Source organism: Dendronephthya gigantea, unplaced genomic scaffold (assembly GCF_004324835.1).
Source record: "Dendronephthya gigantea isolate DGI-Jeju-01 unplaced genomic scaffold, DenGig_1.0 000013F, whole genome shotgun sequence".
NCBI lineage: Eukaryota > Metazoa > Cnidaria > Anthozoa > Malacalcyonacea > Nephtheidae > Dendronephthya > Dendronephthya gigantea.
The window spans coordinates 2,519,147-2,539,559 of record NW_021163023.1 but is presented as its reverse complement, the minus strand read 5'-3'; the positions used below and the strand labels follow the sequence as shown (position 1 = coordinate 2,539,559).

Genomic DNA, 20,413 nt, shown 5'->3' with positions numbered 1-20,413 from the left:
ATATTTTGTATTGCATAACTGAAATATTTCCCAGAAATATGCCTTCTATACTACTCTGAGTACTGTCCTTCACAGATGCTTGCAACATATACACAAACATAACAATTTGATACACAGACAAAGTAGAATAATATGTGTTAACTCTTGTTCACATAATTTGATATTCTGCCTTCCGTAATATCAAAGCTTTTGAAAAAGCATGTCTTTGCAAATTCTTGGAAAGACAAAACAAAATATGAGAACTGAGAAGTAGTCTAAATTACAGTATAAAATCATACATAGAAATCTTATCATCACATATATATGAGAAATACTTACGAGCTGTAAATTTATCGCGATATTTCTCAAAGCTGTAGCCGTGGATGTATGACGTGGATGTATGAAATATTTTACAAAAAAAAATCCCCTTGGTTACACCATCACGGCATCAGCATGTGTGATTGTCATGTGTCATCATCGATGTTCAGTACTCCAGTTCACTGGCTATAGTATTGAGCTCAGTGTTCGGCCCCCGGGAAAGCAAATATGGCTGCCAATGTGGAAATTACTGCATCTCGATGCGTCTCATCTGTCAAAGTTCTGTCAGTCCTGGCCAACTTTCGCCGTACGAAAAAGTTTTGTGATATAACCTTAAAGTGTGGTGAGCGAAACTTTTATGCCCATTCTTGCGTTTTAGCTGCGGTAAGCCCGTATTTCCTTGGGATGTTTCGCAGTAACATGTCCGAAGTCTATACTCAAGTCAAATGTGTCGATCTGGCTTTTCTGTCTGTCAGCCCGGCCGCAGTAAGCCTCGTCCTTGATTATATCTATGGCGAAGTTATCGAAATAGAGTTGGAAAATGCGTTTGAATTACTTGCTGTTGCAGATTACATGTTGCTCAATCAGTTGAAGACGGATGTTTGTCAATTCCTTGCAGATAATTTAAGTTTAGAGATGTCCCATTTGTGCTTTGAGACCAGACGGGCTGCAGAATTTTACGGGTGTAAAAAACTGTATGAAACTGCAAACTGTTTTATTAATGCGATGTTTTATCGTCTCTCCCAGACTCCATCATTTTTGGAGTTAAATTTAGGAGAATTGGAATCTTTCCTAGAAACTGATGAGCTTTCAGCCAATGAGTATGAGCGATTTGAGAGCATTCTAAGATGGGTGGTCTATTCACGAGAGACAAGATTTGAACATCTTGAGGAGTTGCTGAATGATTATGTCCAAATCAAAGTCCTTTCCAAAGAGAGCTGTAAGGAATTGTTGTGTCAATATGATATCACTGCAGGCGTAGTGGACATTTTTGATAAGGAGTTTTTTAAAACAACTTTGGATGAATCTTATGAAGGGGGTGTTCCAGGGAGACAAGGACAGGAAGTGATTTTAGTTTTTGGTAATGAGAGTTGTCAAGCTTACACACCTGGGGTTGTTCCTTGGCATCCAGTTACCCTCATGCCCAAGAAGAGGGAACACTTTAAGGTCGTAACATTGAATGGTTTTGTGTATGTTATTGGCGGAACAATAGACGATAAGATAACTTCCACTGTGTGGCAATACAACCATACCTACAACCTTTGGAAAACAGTTGCACCAATGTTAAAAACAGCTGCAAGTTTTGACGTATCTGCATTGAATGGTTTGCTTTATGCAACTGGAGGTCCAAATCCTGAATACAACATGCAAATATATGACCCTCTCAAAGACGAGTGGTCCTTTGGCACGCCAATGCTGGTCAAGCGGATGTACCATTGTATGGTGGCATTTCAGGATAGGTTCCTGGTTGTTGTAGGTGGTAACACACCCACAACAGAGTCGCTTTATTCTGTCGAGAAGTATGATACCCATACAATGACCTGGACTTATATGCCTCAGACAGTTATCGGTCGGATTGAGGCCAGCGCGGTTGCACACAATGATAAGATCTATGTTGTTGGTGGTTATAGTGGTTCCTTCCCAACTGAGTTGGAGAGTTGCGAAGTTTACAGCAATGCAACCAACGAATGGTCATTGATAGATAACATGCTCACACCAAGACGGAATGCTGCAGTAACCATCTACCATGGTAATGTGTATGTGCTTGGAGGTAATTCTAAAAAAGGTTTGCCAAATTTTGAGTACTTCTGTGAAACAACAAGATGTTGGAAAACTGAGAAGTCAGGAAGCTTTAACTCACAGTGTCAATGCTGCACTCTCACAATGAGTGGCAAGCAAATTTGCAATTTATATGAGAATTAGATGGACTATTATTGGCATCAAGTTTATTATCAGTTTTCAAATTCAATAGAATGAAGTATAAGGCAAGAAAAGAAATTAAAATATATCCATTCTATACTAAAATGTTGATGAAATTGTGAACTATTATAGTAAAGTCTAGTTTTTTATTATATAACATTAATCTCATTATTACATAAAATTTGTGAATTAATGGTCGTGTTATGCACAGTATTGTAAGACAAATCACAAAATGGTCAAAATGATATAAGAAATAAGAACAGATTATACTATTGGTGGTATTGAGAGTGTAGGGTCATTCCCCCCCTCTCCCCTTACTTTCACCTCTCCCCTTACTTTCACCTCTCCTCATTAGTTAGTCTTTATGCATCCCGATTATGATTCCCTTTATGAGGCACATGAAGTTTATCATGCAACTCTAAGCCTGGCAGATCAAGTATAAAAAACTATATCCTAAAATAATCTTATTTAAATTCTAGCTTTCTCAAACATTTGTGTGAGTAATGTAGACATTGTAACTTCGCCCTCCAGTTGTACTCTGACAAAGTAATGATAGCCCTTGTTGCAAACTTGACGAAGGACAGGTAAACGAAGCAATATCTTTGCAAAGCGTCCGGATTGTTTTTGTTCTGTGTATTCCTTGAGCGTCTCCATAATGATTTGACGCTGCGTCTCAACTGTGTCTCGATGTACAAGACCTTCTGTGTCTGAAATGTGAAAGTAGTGATTACAATTTGGTCAATGATTTTAGTTCATTTTATCCTTCTCAAAATATAAAGTATATGTAGTAAAGCTTTATGTGACACTTGACACTTTTCTCGGCTTTGTTAGATGGTAAAATTATCTTACAATTCAATACAAAATGTGTACATGTCAAGCTTACTCCAATATATATAGTTTGTATATATTCTACGTTTGAAAATTTAGACAAATTGTGTTTGTAAAGGAGAAAACGTTTGCACAGTACTGTAGATTGTAAACCTACCACAATTGAATAACAGGATTGCGTTCAAGCAAGCAAATTCACTTTCGTCAATCATGAGTGCTCGCAAACGTTGAACGACCTCCAACATTCCGTCAACCAACTCCTCGCTAAGAAAGATATAACACTCATCCTTCGTCAGCACAGTCGGTTGATTCAAATGCAAACTCTGGTCATAGGGCATTGATCGATACAGAACTCTAAAGACCTGGAGCTCCATGGCAGCTGATGATAGCAATTTGATTTTATCTTCTTTCACCAGCTCAGAAAAGCCAGGAACAGCCTTTGCCCAATCAACAATTAACTTAAGTTCGATGGACAGTCCGTTTGATAAACGAGTGAGCGGGATATTAATTTCTGGATCTTCCAAAGGTGGTCTGAGTAGATATTCGCCTGGAGGTATTATAGCTGGTGATGCTTCCAACAACTGTTGTAAGACGATTGAGGTTTCCTTTGGTGTGTTTGGTTCGCTTGTAGGGCTCATAGCTTCTTCTTTAACAGTATCTGTTGTGGACTGCGGAGAGTCTTCATCAGGTGTTTTGAGTGGATAAAAAGATCTTCCACCTCTCTGTCGATCACCTCTGACACCTTAGAAAGAATAAATTGATAGATAACCCCCACCTCAATGTCCCTTGCGCATGATAATCAAACACGTGGACAACACACGTGTTCCACCATGAGAAATGAAAACGGAACTTCAGAGCAATCTATCACGCTTCCTGTTACGTAGGGACCACTTATATACATTAACTTCCAAAAATATTTATTTATGATACTAGAAAACACTAAACCGTATCCAATTATTTTCAATATCGAAGCCTATATATGATATTAATAGCTCGATAGCCAATGCTGGATTATTCAAACTGATTCAACTTTAACCAACTGCTTTTTTATTCCGCACTGACCATCACATGACAAGAAATCAAAACAAGGCCAGGCTATATTTATATGTACATAATGATCATGAATCGCGTGAGAGTAATGTAACACATTTGTTAAATTGTGAAAGATACAATTGGCGCATTTGTACACACTGACATGTTGTTACATGTGATAACCATTCGATAAACACCACTTTCGTTTTGTATAACATGACCAGACATGCAGAGACCTTTGGGGTCCTGTATATGGTGGTTAAATATCACAATATCTAGACGAAATACATAGGTTTAGATCGTATTTGTCGTGATAGTAAAAGCCAAAATTCTCACCTCCGAAAACCATTCCAACGTTAAGACACTTCTTCAAGCGACAAGACTGGCATTTCGCACGAGATTCGAGCGTCACCTCGCAGCTATCGTCGCCGTTCTGACATTGGTATTTTTCCATGAGATTTTTTTGTACGGTTCTTTTAAAAAAGCTCTTGCATCCCTCACAAGCATAGCACCCGTAATGATAGCCCGTCGAAGGTGCCCCGCAAACAGCACACATGTCCTCATTCTCAGATGTAGCCATCTTGATGTAATGATGTATTTCAGTACAATAAATCGTTAAAAAACAACGCACACACTATGAATTGCTACTAATTTCCAAAGTGTATACACAAAAAAACAACACGCTTCACAGCGCATACATCACGGAAGTTCGCATTCCAATTTGCCTAACAGTAAAACGATAAAATCCACGTTGCTTTGTCGTACTTATAAAGTAACTTTATTCACCTTGAGCGACTTGAAATGACAAGATATTTGTAATCTATTTTTCGACTGTTCCTACGCATTTCCCGACGAGGCTTTCTCTGGGGTAAAATGTCTTCCTATAGATGACGTCATTAGAAGATGGATTATCATTTATCAAGGTTTCCGGATATGGCCGATTGTACTTATCTCTCAAATTTGCCTAACTCTCGCAATCTCACAGGGCAGATCTCGATCTGATGAAATGATTATCAACTGGAGTTCTAGGAATAAAAAATAGTTCTGAACCCAGTGATTTAAAAACACGTTGATTTCAAGACATTACGAGCCAGTTCTTCAATACAACTTTTTTGTTTTTTTTCTAATAATTTGTTGAACAAAAATTATCTACTTGTGGCGATAGTAATGTGTTTAAAAGCATTATTGACGCATTGCATGGTCAAAATAGCTTAAAATCATTGTTCCATTATATATTATTTGATATTCCTGTCACATCTAAATGATCTAATGTATTTTGGATGCTTGAAGTGGAAGACTTTAGTCCTTTCAAAGCAAGGAGCCAACTAAGAAGGCCGTAAAAGGAAAACCAAACTCGTTTATACAGAAAACTACCAAGATTTGCTGATACAACCAAAATGAAACGAGGTACCGTGGGTATAACTGTAGAAAAAGGTTCCAGTAACACATAATTTATAACATGGTGACACACAAGAATTCATCATCACGCATAACTAAGAGAAGGGAGTTTTGGTGATAGGGAATGTAGACGCAAGCAACATTGAAAGAACTGCCTGGACACAAGCCAAGAAAATCTCACAGTGGATCTGTTATCCTCGTATTTCGATGTTATGAAGATGCTGTGGTTTGTGAGCGAAGAACGCTAAGACCGGCATAATATGGTATACTCGACCAGGGGGAAAACGTTTATACCCAAACGAGACTCTTGTGACGGGGCTATCCAGGCTTATATTAGTGCATCCCTTTTATGATTTTCATATTGCACTTGTTTCGGGAGGAAATATTAAATCGTCTGATATGGAATCATAATTCATAGATAGATAACAAGGGGACAGTCGCTTTCTCAATTTTAAAACTATTCCCCGAGATATTACGATAAGAATTACTCGCTAGAGAAAGGTGGTTGAGAAACGGAACAAGTCAGAAGATACAACTAGTGAAGACAATCATTTCAGTGGCTCTTTTTGGAAGTAAGCGATTTTAATATTAGTTAATACTGAAGTTGTAGCATTTCTGATGTACGTATTGTAAATTATGTGTTATTTTTCATTTCTCTATCTTCTGTAACACAAGCCATCAACTCCCCCCAAGTATACCACAGTGTATTGCGCTCTAAAATGGCATCCAAATTGATAAAAAGGTCCATTTCGGCTCAATTGCGCAACATCGAGTAGTCTCGTGGAGTACACGAATACAACGTGTAGTACACGACGTGTTCATTCATTCGCGAGTCAGGATTGAACGCGATCAACTTTACCAAAGTAAACTTTATATTGGTATTTCTCTTTATTTAGCCGATATTATGGAGGTCTGCGAGATCGCACGGGCTCTATACGCTTTCGACAGTAATACTGGAATGAAATTTGACGCTGGGCAACTTTTGAACGTTTTTGAAAAGGGTGAAGATGGATGGTGGTGGGGCGAAGTTCAGAACTCCAAAATTGAAGGATGGTTCCCAGCCACATATGTGTCGACGTTGGAACAGGTATGAGACTTGTTCCTAAAAAGATTTTGCATGCTTTTGCGAGGTATTATACCGGCGCAATATTCCCTTTACGCACTTCCTTATTAAGCTCTATTCCTTTAGCAAATAAGGTTGGAATTTGGATTATATTTCTCTAGAAAGAGCGAGCGAATATCTCAAGGGGAAACTTGTTTTATTTCTAAACCACATATTTGCATAATACAGATATGTTTTGATTAAACAATCACGGTTTATTCTAATGAGACATTTTGTGCTTTGGACTAATTCGGAATGCAAAGAAAAGGCTAGAAAACGCGCCCTAAACTCGTCTACAGCCGGTTTAAAATACTTATTGTACATTTGTAAACACGCTAAAATATTGCGTGCAATAAATGGAAACTATTCGTAGTAACACATACAAATATACCATGCGTAACTTCCTGCTACAATATTCCGACAATAAGGAACTCTTTTAAACGGTTTTATTGGATTTTATTTTATTTTAACTACCGCCAAACGTATTAAAATAAAGTTACTATGCACGAAATGTGTCAAATCACTGATCCCTCCTAAAAGATATCTCAAAGAAGACAATAAATGGCTATCGAAATGGGCGCCTGTCTCCTCTTAGATTGGCGTCAAAATAAAATGCAAATTGTCTGCGCAATGAATCAATATTTTAACGGCTTGAAAGCGTGTTTGAATACGCAGTTTCTTTGATAAAACTAAACTTTTTCGAATTGTTTTGATAAAGAATATGAAATATAATATGTTGTTTTCAGTCTTTTTGGCCAAATTTTACGCCTAACAGGATTAATTGATCAGCGTGATATGGGAAATAGATAATTATTTCCCCAATTTTCTTGAATTGTTGTTTGTCTGCCAGGTTTTCGGATAGCATTAATAATTCAAACTTTTCAAACGCATAGTTGCTGAATCTATTTTAATCCATTTTAAATCTAAATACTTTTTCATTGTCAAGACAAAACTAACAGAGTACCACACAGAATGGGGTCAATTGAAGGCCACATGTGGTTTGAAAGGCCATTATAATAGTTTAGTTCAGCAGTTATATATTATACTAAGAGGTTATATTGAGGTGATATTGTGATATTTGCAACAGATTGCTAGGTGAAGTATATATAGGTATTGATGGTTATATGAACATAAACAATAAGCTTTATCTGATATATTTCTGGGATGGGTTAATAGGATTACAGTAATCCTTATCTATTCAAAACTGTGTTGATTATAAAAAAATATGGAAACAAATAGAGGTACTAATTGGAGATTTACTTATTTGAAGTTGATCAACCCCAAGTCATAAATATACTAATGAAATGGTGGCGTTGTCTCTTTGGTTCCCAGTCTGAAACCAAGTATATTCATTATGCATATTAGAATTTCCCTTTTGCCTTTATAATATATCACTTGCTAATATCCCCATCATAATTCACACCTCTTAAGCTACTTTATGTGCACTTGGAATCATATATCCCAATGTTTACCTTCATTTTTTTACCTTGTAGAAAATTGTTCACGGCATTGATCTGCCCCCCAACTGGTCAGCATTTCAGACCGAGCAAGGAAAGACATATTATGTTAATTCCGCCACACAAGGTACGTGTCAGATAATGCATGTATATGGGGTCCACCTTCCCCTCATACCCATTCATCAATACCCCTCATATCCATTCACCAATACCCCTCATACCCATTCACCAATACCCCTCATACCATTCACCAATACCCCTCATACCCATTCATCAATACCCCTCATACCCATTCACCAATACCCCTCATACCATTCACCAATACCCCTCATACCCATTCATCAATACCCCTCATACCCATACACCAATACCCCTCATACCCATTCACCAATACCCCTCACCCATTCACCAATACCTTTCATACCCATTCACCAATACCTCCCATACCCATTACCCAATACCCCTATGTTAACAGAGATACTTTCTGGTTATCTACTAGCTCAGTGAAATCCATGGTAATACCTACAGATCAAGCTGTTAATATATTTTCAATTATTTAACTAGAACGAACTTGGACATTACCAACAACCAATAATAACAATGTTCATTCAACTCAGCCAGGTAAACTGGGGTATTTTGATAAAAAATTAACATGTCAATTAATTCCAGGTTCAGCCTTTGGTACATAATATCTCCCACGATCCATTACTATGACATTTGACGTGTTTCGATCATCTTTCTCTAGCTCAAGGTGCTAAAACAAAATCTCTTGAAAGAGAAGATAAAAGAAGTCTAAGAAAGGTGATGAATTGCATCTTCAGTTTTCTCATCCAATTTCTCTAACAGCAAGTTTAACCTATTACATTTTATTCCTAATTCAGAAACCAAGCTTTTCAAAAAGACCTACGACTGTTGTTGTAAGTAGACCGTTGATATTTTCCTGAAAAAGCAACCTGAAATTCCAGTGCCTACTACAAACTCATAAAACTCTTGTTTTTTGCAGAGAAACTTCATGACATTTCCACACGCTGATTCCCGACATGGGCAGACATTGTTTAACCCAGGACAGTACAGTTACTGTGACCACTTCTGGGTAAGTACCATGTACCATTCAGAATGCTACAAACTTTGACGAAACCATGAGATCTGTAACAGCTGACAATTGTGTGGTAATCAGTGATATAATTGATGGTATTTCATCTTGATCAGGATGATAAAGAAGATCTTTCTGGATTAGATATTCTTATTGGCAGATATACATTTGGCAGAACAGTCAACAAAGAAATGACAGAATTTATTAGAGAAAGGTAAATAAAACTTCCACATTTGTTCTTCTTTCTATTTGTTCTTCTTCCTTTTGTTCTTTTCATTTGTTCTTCTTCCATTTGTTCTTCTTCCATTTGTTCTTCTTTTCATTTGTTCTTCTTTTCATTTGTTCTTCTTTTCATTTGTTCTTCTTATTATGTTCTTCTTTCAAGAGCTATTGTCGAAGACGCTTATGCTAAAAGTTTAACGAAGCTCGCAGCGTCTATTTACGGTGATCAGGAAGAAGGGTATGATATTGCTTTCGTTCTCTCGGGAGGTGACAGTTCTAGAGGATTCTTTCATGACGAGTTTATATTCGGTTTGTTTTAAAGAACTCTTGGAAAAGCCTGGAAACATCTGAAAGCGAAACTACAGGACGAAGCCAACGCTCATCAAGCCTTTGCAGTTAAGGTAGATTTTGAATCAAGCCCGTTTAGTTTACTGTGGTTAAGCTCATAACATAAAACAAGTCTATCGTTTTATTCAACAAGCAAAATAAAGGTTTTTAACCGTAATACAATGATGCTTTTCAACTACATATTCAGTGCATAATATTAAAGTTAACTAATTCAAGAGAGACATGCATGTATTTGGGTTATTTAACTTTGACTTAAGCACCGTTTAAGCTAAACGGATTTGATACAACCATCCCCTGGCTTACACCACTCGTAGACAGTCGACGATCTCTATTATCGCTGGTCACAACTACAGTGAACTGAAGTGTATTCATTATAATTTTTTACTTTGTAGTTGGTTAATAAAGTTCAGAAACCAATTCAGGCAAAGGACGCGGAGGAACAGAAGGCAGACAGAAAGAAGGTGAACAAAAATTATAATGCCTGTAAATTACTTTGCTTTGCTTTCAAGTCAATCAAAAGAAACCAGTCTTAATAAAGAGATAGATATAGTTTGATTTAGAAGATTATCCGGTAGTGTATAGGTGGATATTTTTATCTTTTGGTTTGCATTTTTATAGCATGATCAGTTTAAAGATTTACTTCACGAGGACAGAAAAGTCATCTCATCGACATTCGGAATCGTTGAGAAGGTTAGATGTTTGTGCTTATACATGATTTACAATTGTCAAATATAGTATTCCGTAGTAGACATCCAAAGTGGAAGAATCTTTTTATCGCTATCAGATAAGACATCATATTCATTTTCAAATCTAGGCTCGAGAAAGTGTTGCGGAGAAGCAAAAGGCTGTCGGTGAGAAAGAAATAACTGCACAACAATCTTCAAAGGTAGTGACCAGACCCTTATATCGTTCAAGATCTGAAGTGTCCGTAATGTTTTATGGTCGTTTCTTTATTTCAAGTAAAAATCTATTGATTTGTCATAAATATGGTGCAGTTTATAAAGATTACATTCGTATTACGATCTTTCTTCCCAAATGTCCTTTATCCAGGCCTTGGATAAATACGAGAAGGCAGTGAAGAAGACAGTGCAAGCAGGTAAATCATCTTCACAGCTCTTAAAACTTTCCTCTCATGGTAATAGACCTTTGACCTTTCCCGTGACGATGACGTCAAACGCGGGAGGTCTTTGATTGGCTGGTTAGTTTTGATTGCAAAGCCAATCAAACTTTCCGCATTTTGAGAAAGATCTATTTTGGTTTTGTTCATCCAATTATTGTTTTTTTTCCATGCGAAGGTCACGGACATCGCAAAGCTGTTGAAACGTACAACGCAAGCCAACGAAAGTGGGTCGACGATATGGTTTCCGCGTGCTCGGTATGCCATTTCATTTTCATGCTTCAAAGGCAACCAGGAAATCTAAAAATATCCAGATTAATATATCTGGATATTGCATCAGTTTCACACTGGTTTGTCAGATGTGTTTAGGCTGGCTGTCTCGTGGAACCGACGTCCTAATTTATAAACGTCGCTTTGAATTTATTATTTTACAGATTTTGGAAAAGCAAGAAGTCGACAGAGTCGATTTTCTCAAGAAACAAATTATGCTTTATGTTTTCCTGCGAAAAGAAGTGAATGAGATATGTGAAAAGGTATAGAAAAGTGCCGCTATGAAATGCATTTTTATGAATATCCAGACGTGTCGTTTGTATACGATTTTTACGAAAGCAAACGTGAAAAAAAAATGTATTTCTAATTGAGTTCAACTCTTCGTAGGCCATGGAGGAAATTGTCAGTAAAGTTGACGAGGTCGACGCTTTGAAAGACAGGAAATATTTCATTGATAAATATGGAACGGGGTCGTTACGGCCGGTTGATATGCCGTAGCAAGGGCCTCCCTCCCTCTAGCCCAACTACTAAAGCCAACCCCACCTACATGAAACGAATTTCATTTCAGTGCTTGGTTTGGTTCTAACAAAGAGAGCGGTGAACTAGAGGAATCATCTCTCTAAAGATCTTAAAATGATAACGTTTGAAAAAACTAATCACAAAACGCCTTCAAATAAGATAGGTAGTTACTTGTAAAATATGCCTGGCTACAACGTTTTCCATTTGCCACTATAGAGGTCCAACATGCAAATAAGAATCAATTTTCAGCAATCAGTATTTGAAGCGCTGGGCCTAAAAAATTTTTAGCAAGATGGCATTTATTTCGCTCAAAAAATTGCTAAAACGTGTGCATGACGCGTGATGCTTTCATAGAAAAAAATGTGAACGAAATAAGGCTGAAATCTGTTCTCCCTTCAGACTTAAAAACTTAGTTTTGAGCACTATAAAACAGTGCTAAAACAGGCTGAGATTAACTTGATCAACACCTTCAAGTAAATCAAAGGAAAATTGAATGGCTTAGTTATAATTTTAAAAAAATTACAATCAAAGTCAGGCATCAGGCATGAAGAATATTTCATATATTATTTAATAATTTTCATTAGAGACTAGTAAATGCAATTATCAAATTCAACACAAAAACTATACTTTGTACAAATAATTTTCATAGATCAACATTTGGGTATATATAATTTTGCAGAAAATTAAATTTTTTATGATATATAAGTAAATTGAATAAATGTAATCTCCCTTGCATTGCCTTCTGGTGTATGTTATTTAGTTACTCTGAACCCACAATTTTATATTTTTGTGACATGAAGTATTTGGCAAGCTGGGAATCATGCTGCAAATTTTCAATGTTTTTTCTTAGAATTTGGAAACTTTCAAATAAACATTTCTTTAAATTTCAAGCAAAAAGGCAGGTTTTGCACTCTCTTCGAGCATTTGTACATTATCAAGTGAGTGTTGAACCCGGAAGGACTTCATTTGCTTTGCCATTTTGCTGTAAAACAAAGTTTAACGTCTTAACCTTGGGAGGATTGAAACGTCAAAATATGGCTACAAGTTCAAACGATGGGAAGAAGGCTAACCGTTTGTTAAAAGAAAGATCACCGTATCTTTTACAGCATGCTTATAATCCTGTAGACTGGTGAGTATTTGACGTATTCATACTTATATGTTAATATTTGAATTTCAAAAACAAACTTACGTGAAAGTTAAGTAACAAAATTTGTGTGGGAACAAATATACAGGAGGTGTATAAAATTGTTTGATGTGAGGCGCTTTGAAATATATTCACAATATTTTGGTATTTTTCCTGAAGAGTTCTGCATTATGGTTTTTGGATTATTAACATGGATTTCACCATAGCTAGATTGCAGAGATGTGAATAATTATAAAGTCTTGTTATAAAGTCTTAGCATACCTGAGTTGTGCAATATACCCTCCACAAGTAGACCTGATTAACCTGGCACATGGTTATCTCCTATACATTAGTATATTTTATATGTAACATTAATATGTTACATCTTCCCCACATCAACTCACAACTAGGGTGTAGCTAAAAGGTTAATTTGCTGCCAGACTTTTGTCAACAGGAAAAAGATTTTATATGCCTGAATCCTGATTACCAAGATCTTGGTGAAAAAGCTTACATTATTCTTGGTATAAGCAATAATTTTGTACTAGTTTATTGTGTGTGTACCTGTTCTTAGAGTATAAAGACTTGGGAGTTCAGCACATTGTAAATAAACAACTGACTGAAGTTCTGTTTTCATTGTCAGGTATCCTTGGGGTGAAGAAGCATTTGAAAAATCAAAAAAGGAACAGAAACCCATCTTTTTATCAGGTAATAGTTGCAAATGTGAAAGACATTGCAGTAATCATTAAGGCCTATTTAGACTACAGGATAAGTTTTGGCAATTATCATTCTGACTAATGAAAAGAGTGCCTATGCCACAATCTTCATTCAATTTTGTTCAGGCTAAAATTTAAAGTGTCACATTTATATGTGTGTTCATACATTCGCATACGCTGGGGTACGGATTGTATACGACAAATTGCATAGTGTAAATGGGTTTTTAAATATCCATTGTGGGATTTTTGGTTGAACAATGAATGAAAAGAAAATAGCAGAATAAAACAACCTTCGAATATCTTGCCCAAGTAGAATTATCACTAGAATTCTGGATTTATTGGAATTTGTATTGTAAATCATTTTAATACAGTGGTTCGATCATAAATTCTAATTGTTCTAGAGACTATGTCCACAATAACATTCAGTTTAAATTAAAAAGTATACATTTCCTAATGTTCATCACATAACAAAGCATGTGCACAGTTTATTACAGTCTCATTTTTATGGCAATGGACAAGGTGTCATTTATGGTAGATTCAGTGCTACTAGAAAATATGGGTGCTGTGCTAGGACCCTGTACTCCAAAGCTAAATGCAGGAACTGAAGTTGAACCAAAAAGTGATGTACTTGTAGCTGGCACAAAACTTGATGGTGATTTAATTTCCAATTTACTGAAAAGTTTGATTGTTGAAATCAATGATGATTGTACACAATGATCATATTTGAATATGTGTTTATTTGGGTTGCACTGAAAAGCATTACTCTGTGGTTGCCATGAAATGGTAACAGCACTGTGTTGTTTGAGATTCACAATTTCCAAAGAAAGGGTTGCACTGACTGCTGCAGTACAATTTCCCAAATATCTTTTATCAGCCGTTTTCACACTATTGATGGTAAAAATCATTTCATAGCCACAGTAAAAAAATTCATGTGATTTTAGTTCCTGTTCAGTTTCAGCTAGGTTATACAGTTTCTGTTCTGGTATAACCCATGTGTACGGCACCATATCTTGTGAATCTGGTGTTTTTCGTGGGGATTGACTTGGCAGGGTTTGTAGAATGTCAGAAGGCAATGCATGATAAGTGATCCCTCTTAGATATAACTCATTGAAATCTGTGAACATCTTTGCAACAGAATCATGTTGCACAATGTTGTACAAGTAATCAATAGGGATCAACTCAAATCTCACAACTGACAACAATGACGGGAGCTTTTGACAGTTTAAGACTTTGTCAATTCCTGTTTGCTGAATCCAAAAAACCAAGGCATGAAAGATGGTGTTTTCCCTGTGTGCAACCAGTTCATCACTGCTTAGAAGGTATCTCACTGAAGGCTCAGATAGTTCTTTGAAGCTTGTTGTCTGCCATGTTTTATCTAATGGGCTGAATTCTTTTGCAAGAAAGGACTGTAGTGTGCTGGCAAGATCTTCAACATCTATGATGATGTTATCAACTTTGATAAATTTCATAATCTGCTTGCAGGTGTCAAGGGAATCCACGGCAGCCTGTAAACAATACTTGCTTTTTTTAAAGACAAATTTCACGTCATATTTCTGAGAAAGTTTCAAAACCTCAAGAAGTTCATCAACACTAGCTTTGTCTAAAATATCAATCTTGTACATTGCTTCAAATAACATCAAATGAGCTTGCTCCTCGCTTACTGTGATCTGAATGTGAACTTCTGTGGAATTTGATTCCTTCATTCCACCAAAAAGCAAGGAACGAAAATATGAGCTATTTAGGGCCAACCACGAGCTGTGGATGTAGAATTGATGTTGTCGAATGAATTTCTTGCTGGAAGGATTGAAAGCTCTGTCAATGTGATCCTCACTGGATGTCTTCTTGAAGTTTCCATTTTGGTTGCTGGGAATTTCAGATTCAGGATGATTATTTGCTTCATAAATTCCTGTGTTTTCAGTTTCCTTGTGACTACAAACATTCGATCTCGATTTTTCATTTAGATTGGATTCTATTGTCTCAATGACAATCCCAGCCTCAGTATTGATCTTAGTTCCTTTTTGTCCACCTGTGCCAAACAGTGAATTTAGTTGTTAGTAATATAATAATCTGTTCCTTTGAACCCCAGACTCTTTGAATCAACCCTTGTCTGTTGGATCAATTCAACTAATTAGTCTCAACCTTTCCTTTACCCGCAACCCTCCTTTATTACCCCACCTCCATGGCTCCACCCTTATTTCTATCAAGCTTACCACATATCGTACAACCAAGCACTACAAGTTAATACAAACCATTTTCATATTTCGCAATGATTTCGCAATCATCGCTTCCGGCTTCATTTTGATCATCCGTGCTTGTTTCGTTGCCCTCAATTTCGTCTGCGACGCTTTCCCGTTCAATATCACTCTGTTTGTTGTTGATTTCTGCGCTTTCTTCGTCATCTGCTTCGACATCGCCGAGCGACAAAGAAGAGACAACATCAAACACTAAAATTCTGTCGTGAAGATCAGGCTGATTAAACTCTGTCTCGTACAACTTCGACAATTCCAATAGATCGTTCTCTTTCAGTGCTCGGGTCATTTTCAAAAAGGATAGTTATAACTAATATCTCAAAAGAAAATATTGTAAAAATTTATCGCACTGTTTCTGTTGTTGGCACGTTCGATTGTAACATTAGCTGCTCTGAAGAATTCAGCTTTATCACGAAGCACTTAGCTTATTGGATGGTTTACATCAAAGCCAGCCAATGAAAAACAGGGAATGATGCTAAATATTCTTGGAATTCGTTTTCGTGGTTTAATTATAATTGAATAATTAGGTTGAATTACTGTATTTTTAATTGATGTCTCTACAGTTGGTTATTCAACATGTCACTGGTGTCACGTCATGGAACGAGAGTCGTTTGAAGATGTTCAGATCGCTAAGATACTAAATGAACATTTTGTGCCAATCAAAGTCGACCGCGAGGAGAGGCCTGATGTTGACAGAGTGTACATGAATTTTGTACAGGTAGAACTATGTTATTATTGTCAGTTCTTGTTCCACTTCCGTTTCAACCAATTCATTCCTCTCCCAGGCAGTTTGAGATAAAAAGCTTGATTACTCCAGTTGCTCCTGCATGCCTCCCAAAGTATGAGCTCCTAATCCAGGAGCCCTTGTCATTTACTTCTTGAGAAGACAAGCACAAAGCTTTATAAAACTTTCCTATTCTGTAGGCAACCACAGGTCATGGTGGATGGCCAATGAATGTTTGGTTAATGCCTGATCTTCAACCCTTCGTTGGCGGCACTTATTTTCCTCCTGCGGATATCACGGGGAGACACGGATTCAAGACAATTTTACTGTTCCTTGTGAAACAGGTTTGACTCGATTCTTAGATGGAAAAACCCCGTGCTATTTTTACCTAAAACTCTCAAGTAACACTGTAGTAACACTGGATCAACACGTCTAGAATGTTCCTTACTGGATCGCAAAAAGACTGATTATCCAAATGTTATTTTCTTTTAGTGGAAAGAGAATCAAAGTCGTCTTGGCATGCAAGGAAATATTGTGATGACGGCCATCAAACAACAGCTGGAAGTGATCATGAGCGCTCAACAAAAAGCCCCTGAGACGAAATGTATCGAAAGCTTGTTCAAGAAGCTGAAAGATTCGTTTGATGAAACTCTTGGCGGATTTGGTGGCGCGCCAAAATTCCCGCAACCAAGTATGTGTTTGAAAAGAAATAAGATTTGGTTAAATTTAACAAACAGTAAAATGACTGGCTTTCGTGATTTTGTTGTTGTGGCCTGACGTAATCAACAACCAACCTCTTGCAATAAAACTCCAGTCTCTCTCCTCCTCAATCAACTCAAACTCGTTGTATATTCTGCAACAATCTCTTTAACTTATTTCCTTTACCTTCAAGCATCATCGTCACTATATTCATCTCGAAAAATATTTTAGGTAATTTTAGTTTTTTGATGAACTATCATTCGTGGTGTCCTGAAACGAAAAACGGCAAGAAAGCGTTGAAGATGACGTTGAGAATTCTGGATGCGATGAACGATGGAGGGATACACGATCATGTTGGTCAGGTAACGTCTTGAATTTCAACCATATGCCATCACAGCTGTGCTTCAATTGCATCATCTGAAGCAGACAGCGCGTGTACGGATTTGAACATCTTCTTTTTTTGTCTATCAGGGATTTCATCGTTACTCGACTGACGCGGAATGGCATGTTCCACATTTTGAGAAGATGCTTTACGACCAGAGTCAGCTGGCTGACACGTATCTCAATGCCTATCAAGTGAGATATCCAAAATCTAGTTGTTTGAAACTCGTTTAGCTTATTTGAAGAATAGTTAACTTTATATTTACTCAATACTACAGTATTTTCTTACACTAACGATTCCATGAGCTTTGATCAAACTTGAAACACAAGCAGTCTCGCATTTCTTGTATTGACATTCAACTAACCACTCTCTCGTATGTTTAGTTTTTTTGTTCTTTTTTTAAGATTACTCGCGATGAAAAATATGCCGAGACTGCCAAAGATATTCTGCTGTACGTTATGCGAGATCTCAGCGACAAGGTAGATGAAAACTAGAATATACGGAGACATCAAACTGTTTCCTAGGCACTCGTTTATTCTATATCTTCTCGTTGTATTGGTTCATTGTTTCTTCTTTTAAGAATGGTGGTTTTTATGCAGCTGAGGACGCTGATTCCTTGCCAACCTCTGAATCAAACAGCAAAAAGGAAGGTGCATTTTGCGTTTGGGAAAGCAACGAGATTAAATCGTTGTTATCAGAGCCTGTCAGTAGCGAAGTTAAGACAACTCTTGCAGAACTTTTTGCGAAACATTATGGCGTCAAAGACGATGGAAATGTGAAATCTTCACAGGTTAAGTTTTATTTGCCTTTGTAAATCTCTGCTATTTCTCGTCAGTTCTTGGATAATGGCTGTGTTTATTTCATTTCTTGTGTATTCACTAACAGCAGGTCCGCTTGTACTGTGAACAGTGAAAGCCTGTGCCTTTAAACAAGCCATATATCTTTTTTTATTTATTTAGGACCCTCATGGTGAACTAAAGAAACAGAATGTGCTCATCGTCCGCGGCAGTGTTGAAGAAACGGCGAAACATTTTGAACTAGATGTCACCACGACTGAAGATGCCTTACGAAAATCTTGCGAAATTTTATTTGAAGAAAGATTAAAACGTCCCAAACCGCACCTCGACACGAAAATGGTCACATCTTGGAATGGTATGCATGCAAACACTTTGTATTCTTGTATGTTTCTCTCAGGATCTCATATCACACGCTGTTTTATCTTCCAGGGCTGATGATCGCCGCATTTGCTAAAGCTGGTTGTATATTGAAGGATGACGTTTACTTGAAGCGGGCCATCAAGGCTGCTTCGTTTACGAGGAAGCATTTATGGAATAAAGAGTCGGGAAGCTTGATAAGAAGTTGTTACAAAGGCGACGATGGGGAAATAGTTCAACTGTAAGATATATCGTGCGCGCTGTTGTTTATTTTAAACCATTCTTTTTCCCAAACCAAAACATTGCATGTGTATCTGTTATTGTGTTTATATATACGCTTAGTGAGAAACCTGTCGATGGTTTTTCGGACGATTATTCATTTCTGATTCACGGGTTGTTGGAGCTCTATCAAGCATCATTCGACGAACAGTGGTTGGAATGGGCCGCTCAGTTGCAAGAGAGACAAAACGAGTTGCTGTGGGATGATCAGGCTGGAGGATACTTTGAAGGAGGCGAACAGTCTAAACTGTTACTTCGACTGAAGCAAGGTTGGTAGAAGTGAAGAATTGATGTGCTTTTATACAATGATTATTTCAGGAATATATTCTTGTATTTTATCCTCAGATCAAGATGGCGCAGAGCCAAGCGGGAACTCCATCGCTGCCACAAATTTGATGAGGTTGTCTTCGTTTCTTGATAAGAAAGAATATCGCGAGAAGGCTGCGAAGATTTACGCTTTGTTTGAACCAAGACTGAGTAAAATGCCACACGCGTTGCCTCAGCTCATGGCTTCCTTTATCGTCTACACTGGAACACAAAAACAAGTAAGTTTTGATTATAGTTGATCGGGATTCTTTACTTCAATAATGGGATTAAATTCGCAGATAAAGAGGGATATTGTCTGGTAATCTATGACCATTCTAACATATTTTACAGATAATCATTGCCGGTGAAAAGGACACAGAAGATACCAAAAAACTACTGGAAACTGTTCATTCATTTTTCAATCCGAATAAGATTCTTATTTTATGCAACGAAAAAGACAACAGTTTCCTATCGTCGAAGCTCAGCGTTCTGAAGACTTTAAAAAAGGTGGACGATAAATCGACTGCATATGTGTGTGAAAACTTTGCCTGCAAGCTTCCTGTCACAACTAAAGAAGAATTAGCGAAACTTCTGGAGGAGAAACAGGTCTAACGAGTGTTACGCTAAAAGTGTTAATGGGTGGTAGATGGTAGAAGCAGTCTTTGGAAATCAGCTTGGTCGTTCGGTCGTTAAACCATCGTGTAGACCTGCGTAGATATAGCAAAATATTCCTAGTTTATGGATTAAGATATTTTTAGTAAGCAGTAAATAATGATTCTAGCAACTTGTATGAAAATTATAAAGTGCATGGTTCAACCGTGGTTTCTCAATGTCTCGTTTACCAATGTCTATAGAGGCTCCTATTTGAGGCGAGAGGTCCGGAGGGGTCAAACTCGCTTCGAAGCTGAAGAGGGGCCCCAAAATAACGAAGATGGTAAGTTACAATAGATAAAAAGGTGAGTAAAGTGTACCCCCTCGAAATTGATTCATACCTACCCCCCCCTTAAATTTTTCGCAGATTTATGTGGCCAATTACTCGGTGCGGACCAGTCCGGACCGATTCATTTAATTCAGGTAAGCAGAAGCATATAATTTGAGCTGTGATTTGAGTTTTAAATTTCACGCCTTTTGCAACAATCCGTCACGTGACGAAAAGTAACGCGTTTATCAAAACTGCAGGG

At 37.3% G+C, this 20,413-nt stretch overlaps 5 protein-coding genes across 6 annotated transcripts; 3 read left to right on the top strand and 2 right to left on the bottom strand.

Annotated features, from left to right (window-relative positions):
- The first annotated feature begins 509 nt into the window (after positions 1-509).
- LOC114519596 (kelch-like protein 12) lies at positions 510-2,241 on the top strand. Its single transcript, XM_028539756.1, has one exon. It carries the CDS (start codon positions 526-528, stop codon positions 2,218-2,220), a length of 1,695 nt encoding a protein of 564 aa, XP_028395557.1. The 5' UTR covers positions 510-525; the 3' UTR covers positions 2,221-2,241.
- A 50-nt stretch (positions 2,242-2,291) lies between these two features.
- Positions 2,292-5,002, bottom strand: LOC114519599 (steroid hormone receptor ERR2-like). Its single transcript, XM_028539760.1, has 3 exons — positions 4,414-5,002; positions 3,203-3,787; positions 2,292-2,924 (listed from the first exon to the last, which is right to left on the bottom strand). The coding sequence occupies exons 1-3, from the start codon at positions 4,655-4,657 to the stop codon at positions 2,686-2,688; spliced, it is 1,068 nt and encodes a 355-aa protein (XP_028395561.1). The 5' UTR covers positions 4,658-5,002; the 3' UTR covers positions 2,292-2,685.
- A 59-nt stretch (positions 5,003-5,061) lies between these two features.
- On the top strand, positions 5,062-12,278 carry LOC114519597 (growth arrest-specific protein 7-like). Of its 2 annotated transcripts, XM_028539757.1 has the most exons (17): positions 5,062-6,047; positions 6,372-6,562; positions 8,071-8,161; positions 8,599-8,655; positions 8,780-8,835; positions 8,916-8,951; positions 9,038-9,127; positions 9,244-9,341; positions 9,513-9,587; positions 9,672-9,750; positions 10,090-10,158; positions 10,316-10,387; positions 10,512-10,583; positions 10,748-10,793; positions 10,993-11,072; positions 11,249-11,347; positions 11,472-12,278. In XM_028539757.1, the coding sequence occupies exons 2-17, from the start codon at positions 6,380-6,382 to the stop codon at positions 11,580-11,582; spliced, it is 1,314 nt and encodes a 437-aa protein (XP_028395558.1). In that variant the 5' UTR covers positions 5,062-6,047; positions 6,372-6,379; the 3' UTR covers positions 11,583-12,278. The 2 variants fall into 2 exon arrangements, with proteins under 2 accessions (XP_028395558.1, XP_028395559.1); XM_028539758.1 differs by lacking the exon at positions 5,062-6,047 and having other exon boundaries at positions 6,306-6,562.
- A 154-nt stretch (positions 12,279-12,432) lies between these two features.
- Positions 12,433-20,048, top strand: LOC114519496 (spermatogenesis-associated protein 20-like). Its single transcript, XM_028539636.1, has 14 exons — positions 12,433-12,732; positions 13,367-13,431; positions 16,252-16,406; positions 16,613-16,756; positions 16,905-17,103; positions 17,343-17,473; positions 17,583-17,687; positions 17,898-17,972; positions 18,074-18,283; positions 18,453-18,645; positions 18,720-18,888; positions 18,990-19,195; positions 19,272-19,471; positions 19,584-20,048. Exons 1-14 carry the CDS (start codon positions 12,440-12,442, stop codon positions 19,842-19,844), a joined length of 2,406 nt encoding a protein of 801 aa, XP_028395437.1. The 5' UTR covers positions 12,433-12,439; the 3' UTR covers positions 19,845-20,048.
- On the bottom strand, positions 13,635-16,232 carry LOC114519497. Its single transcript, XM_028539637.1, has 2 exons — positions 15,689-16,232; positions 13,635-15,465 (listed from the first exon to the last, which is right to left on the bottom strand). The coding sequence occupies exons 1-2, from the start codon at positions 15,975-15,977 to the stop codon at positions 13,928-13,930; spliced, it is 1,827 nt and encodes a 608-aa protein (XP_028395438.1). The 5' UTR covers positions 15,978-16,232; the 3' UTR covers positions 13,635-13,927.
- Positions 20,049-20,413: the final 365 nt, after the last annotated feature.

Bases quoted from the DNA above. Each gene is read 5' to 3' on its own strand.
- LOC114519599 (XM_028539760.1), bottom strand. From the start codon at position 4,657: ATGGCTACATCTGAGAATGAGGACATGTGTGCTGTTTGCGGGGCACCT. The intron at 3,788-4,413 runs GTGAGAATTTTG...ATTCTTTCTAAG, and splicing joins CGTTGGAATGGTTTTCGGAG to GTGTCAGAGGTGATCGACAG. The intron at 2,925-3,202 runs GTAGGTTTACAA...TTCACATTTCAG, and splicing joins AATCCTGTTATTCAATTGTG to ACACAGAAGGTCTTGTACAT.
- LOC114519597 (XM_028539757.1), top strand. From the start codon at position 6,380: ATGGAGGTCTGCGAGATCGCACGGGCTCTATACGCTTTCGACAGTAAT. The intron at 8,656-8,779 runs GTAAACTGGGGT...ATCTTTCTCTAG, and splicing joins TGTTCATTCAACTCAGCCAG to CTCAAGGTGCTAAAACAAAA. The intron at 10,159-10,315 runs GTGAACAAAAAT...GCATTTTTATAG, and splicing joins AGAAGGCAGACAGAAAGAAG to CATGATCAGTTTAAAGATTT.
- LOC114519496 (XM_028539636.1), top strand. From the start codon at position 12,440: ATGTTTTTTCTTAGAATTTGGAAACTTTCAAATAAACATTTCTTTAAA. The intron at 13,432-16,251 runs GTAATAGTTGCA...ATGTCTCTACAG, and splicing joins GAAACCCATCTTTTTATCAG to TTGGTTATTCAACATGTCAC. The intron at 16,757-16,904 runs GTTTGACTCGAT...ATTTTCTTTTAG, and splicing joins TACTGTTCCTTGTGAAACAG to TGGAAAGAGAATCAAAGTCG.
- LOC114519497 (XM_028539637.1), bottom strand. From the start codon at position 15,977: ATGACCCGAGCACTGAAAGAGAACGATCTATTGGAATTGTCGAAGTTG. The intron at 15,466-15,688 runs GTTTGTATTAAC...TGTTTGGCACAG, and splicing joins CATTGCGAAATATGAAAATG to GTGGACAAAAAGGAACTAAG.
- LOC114519596 (XM_028539756.1), top strand. From the start codon at position 526: ATGGCTGCCAATGTGGAAATTACTGCATCTCGATGCGTCTCATCTGTC.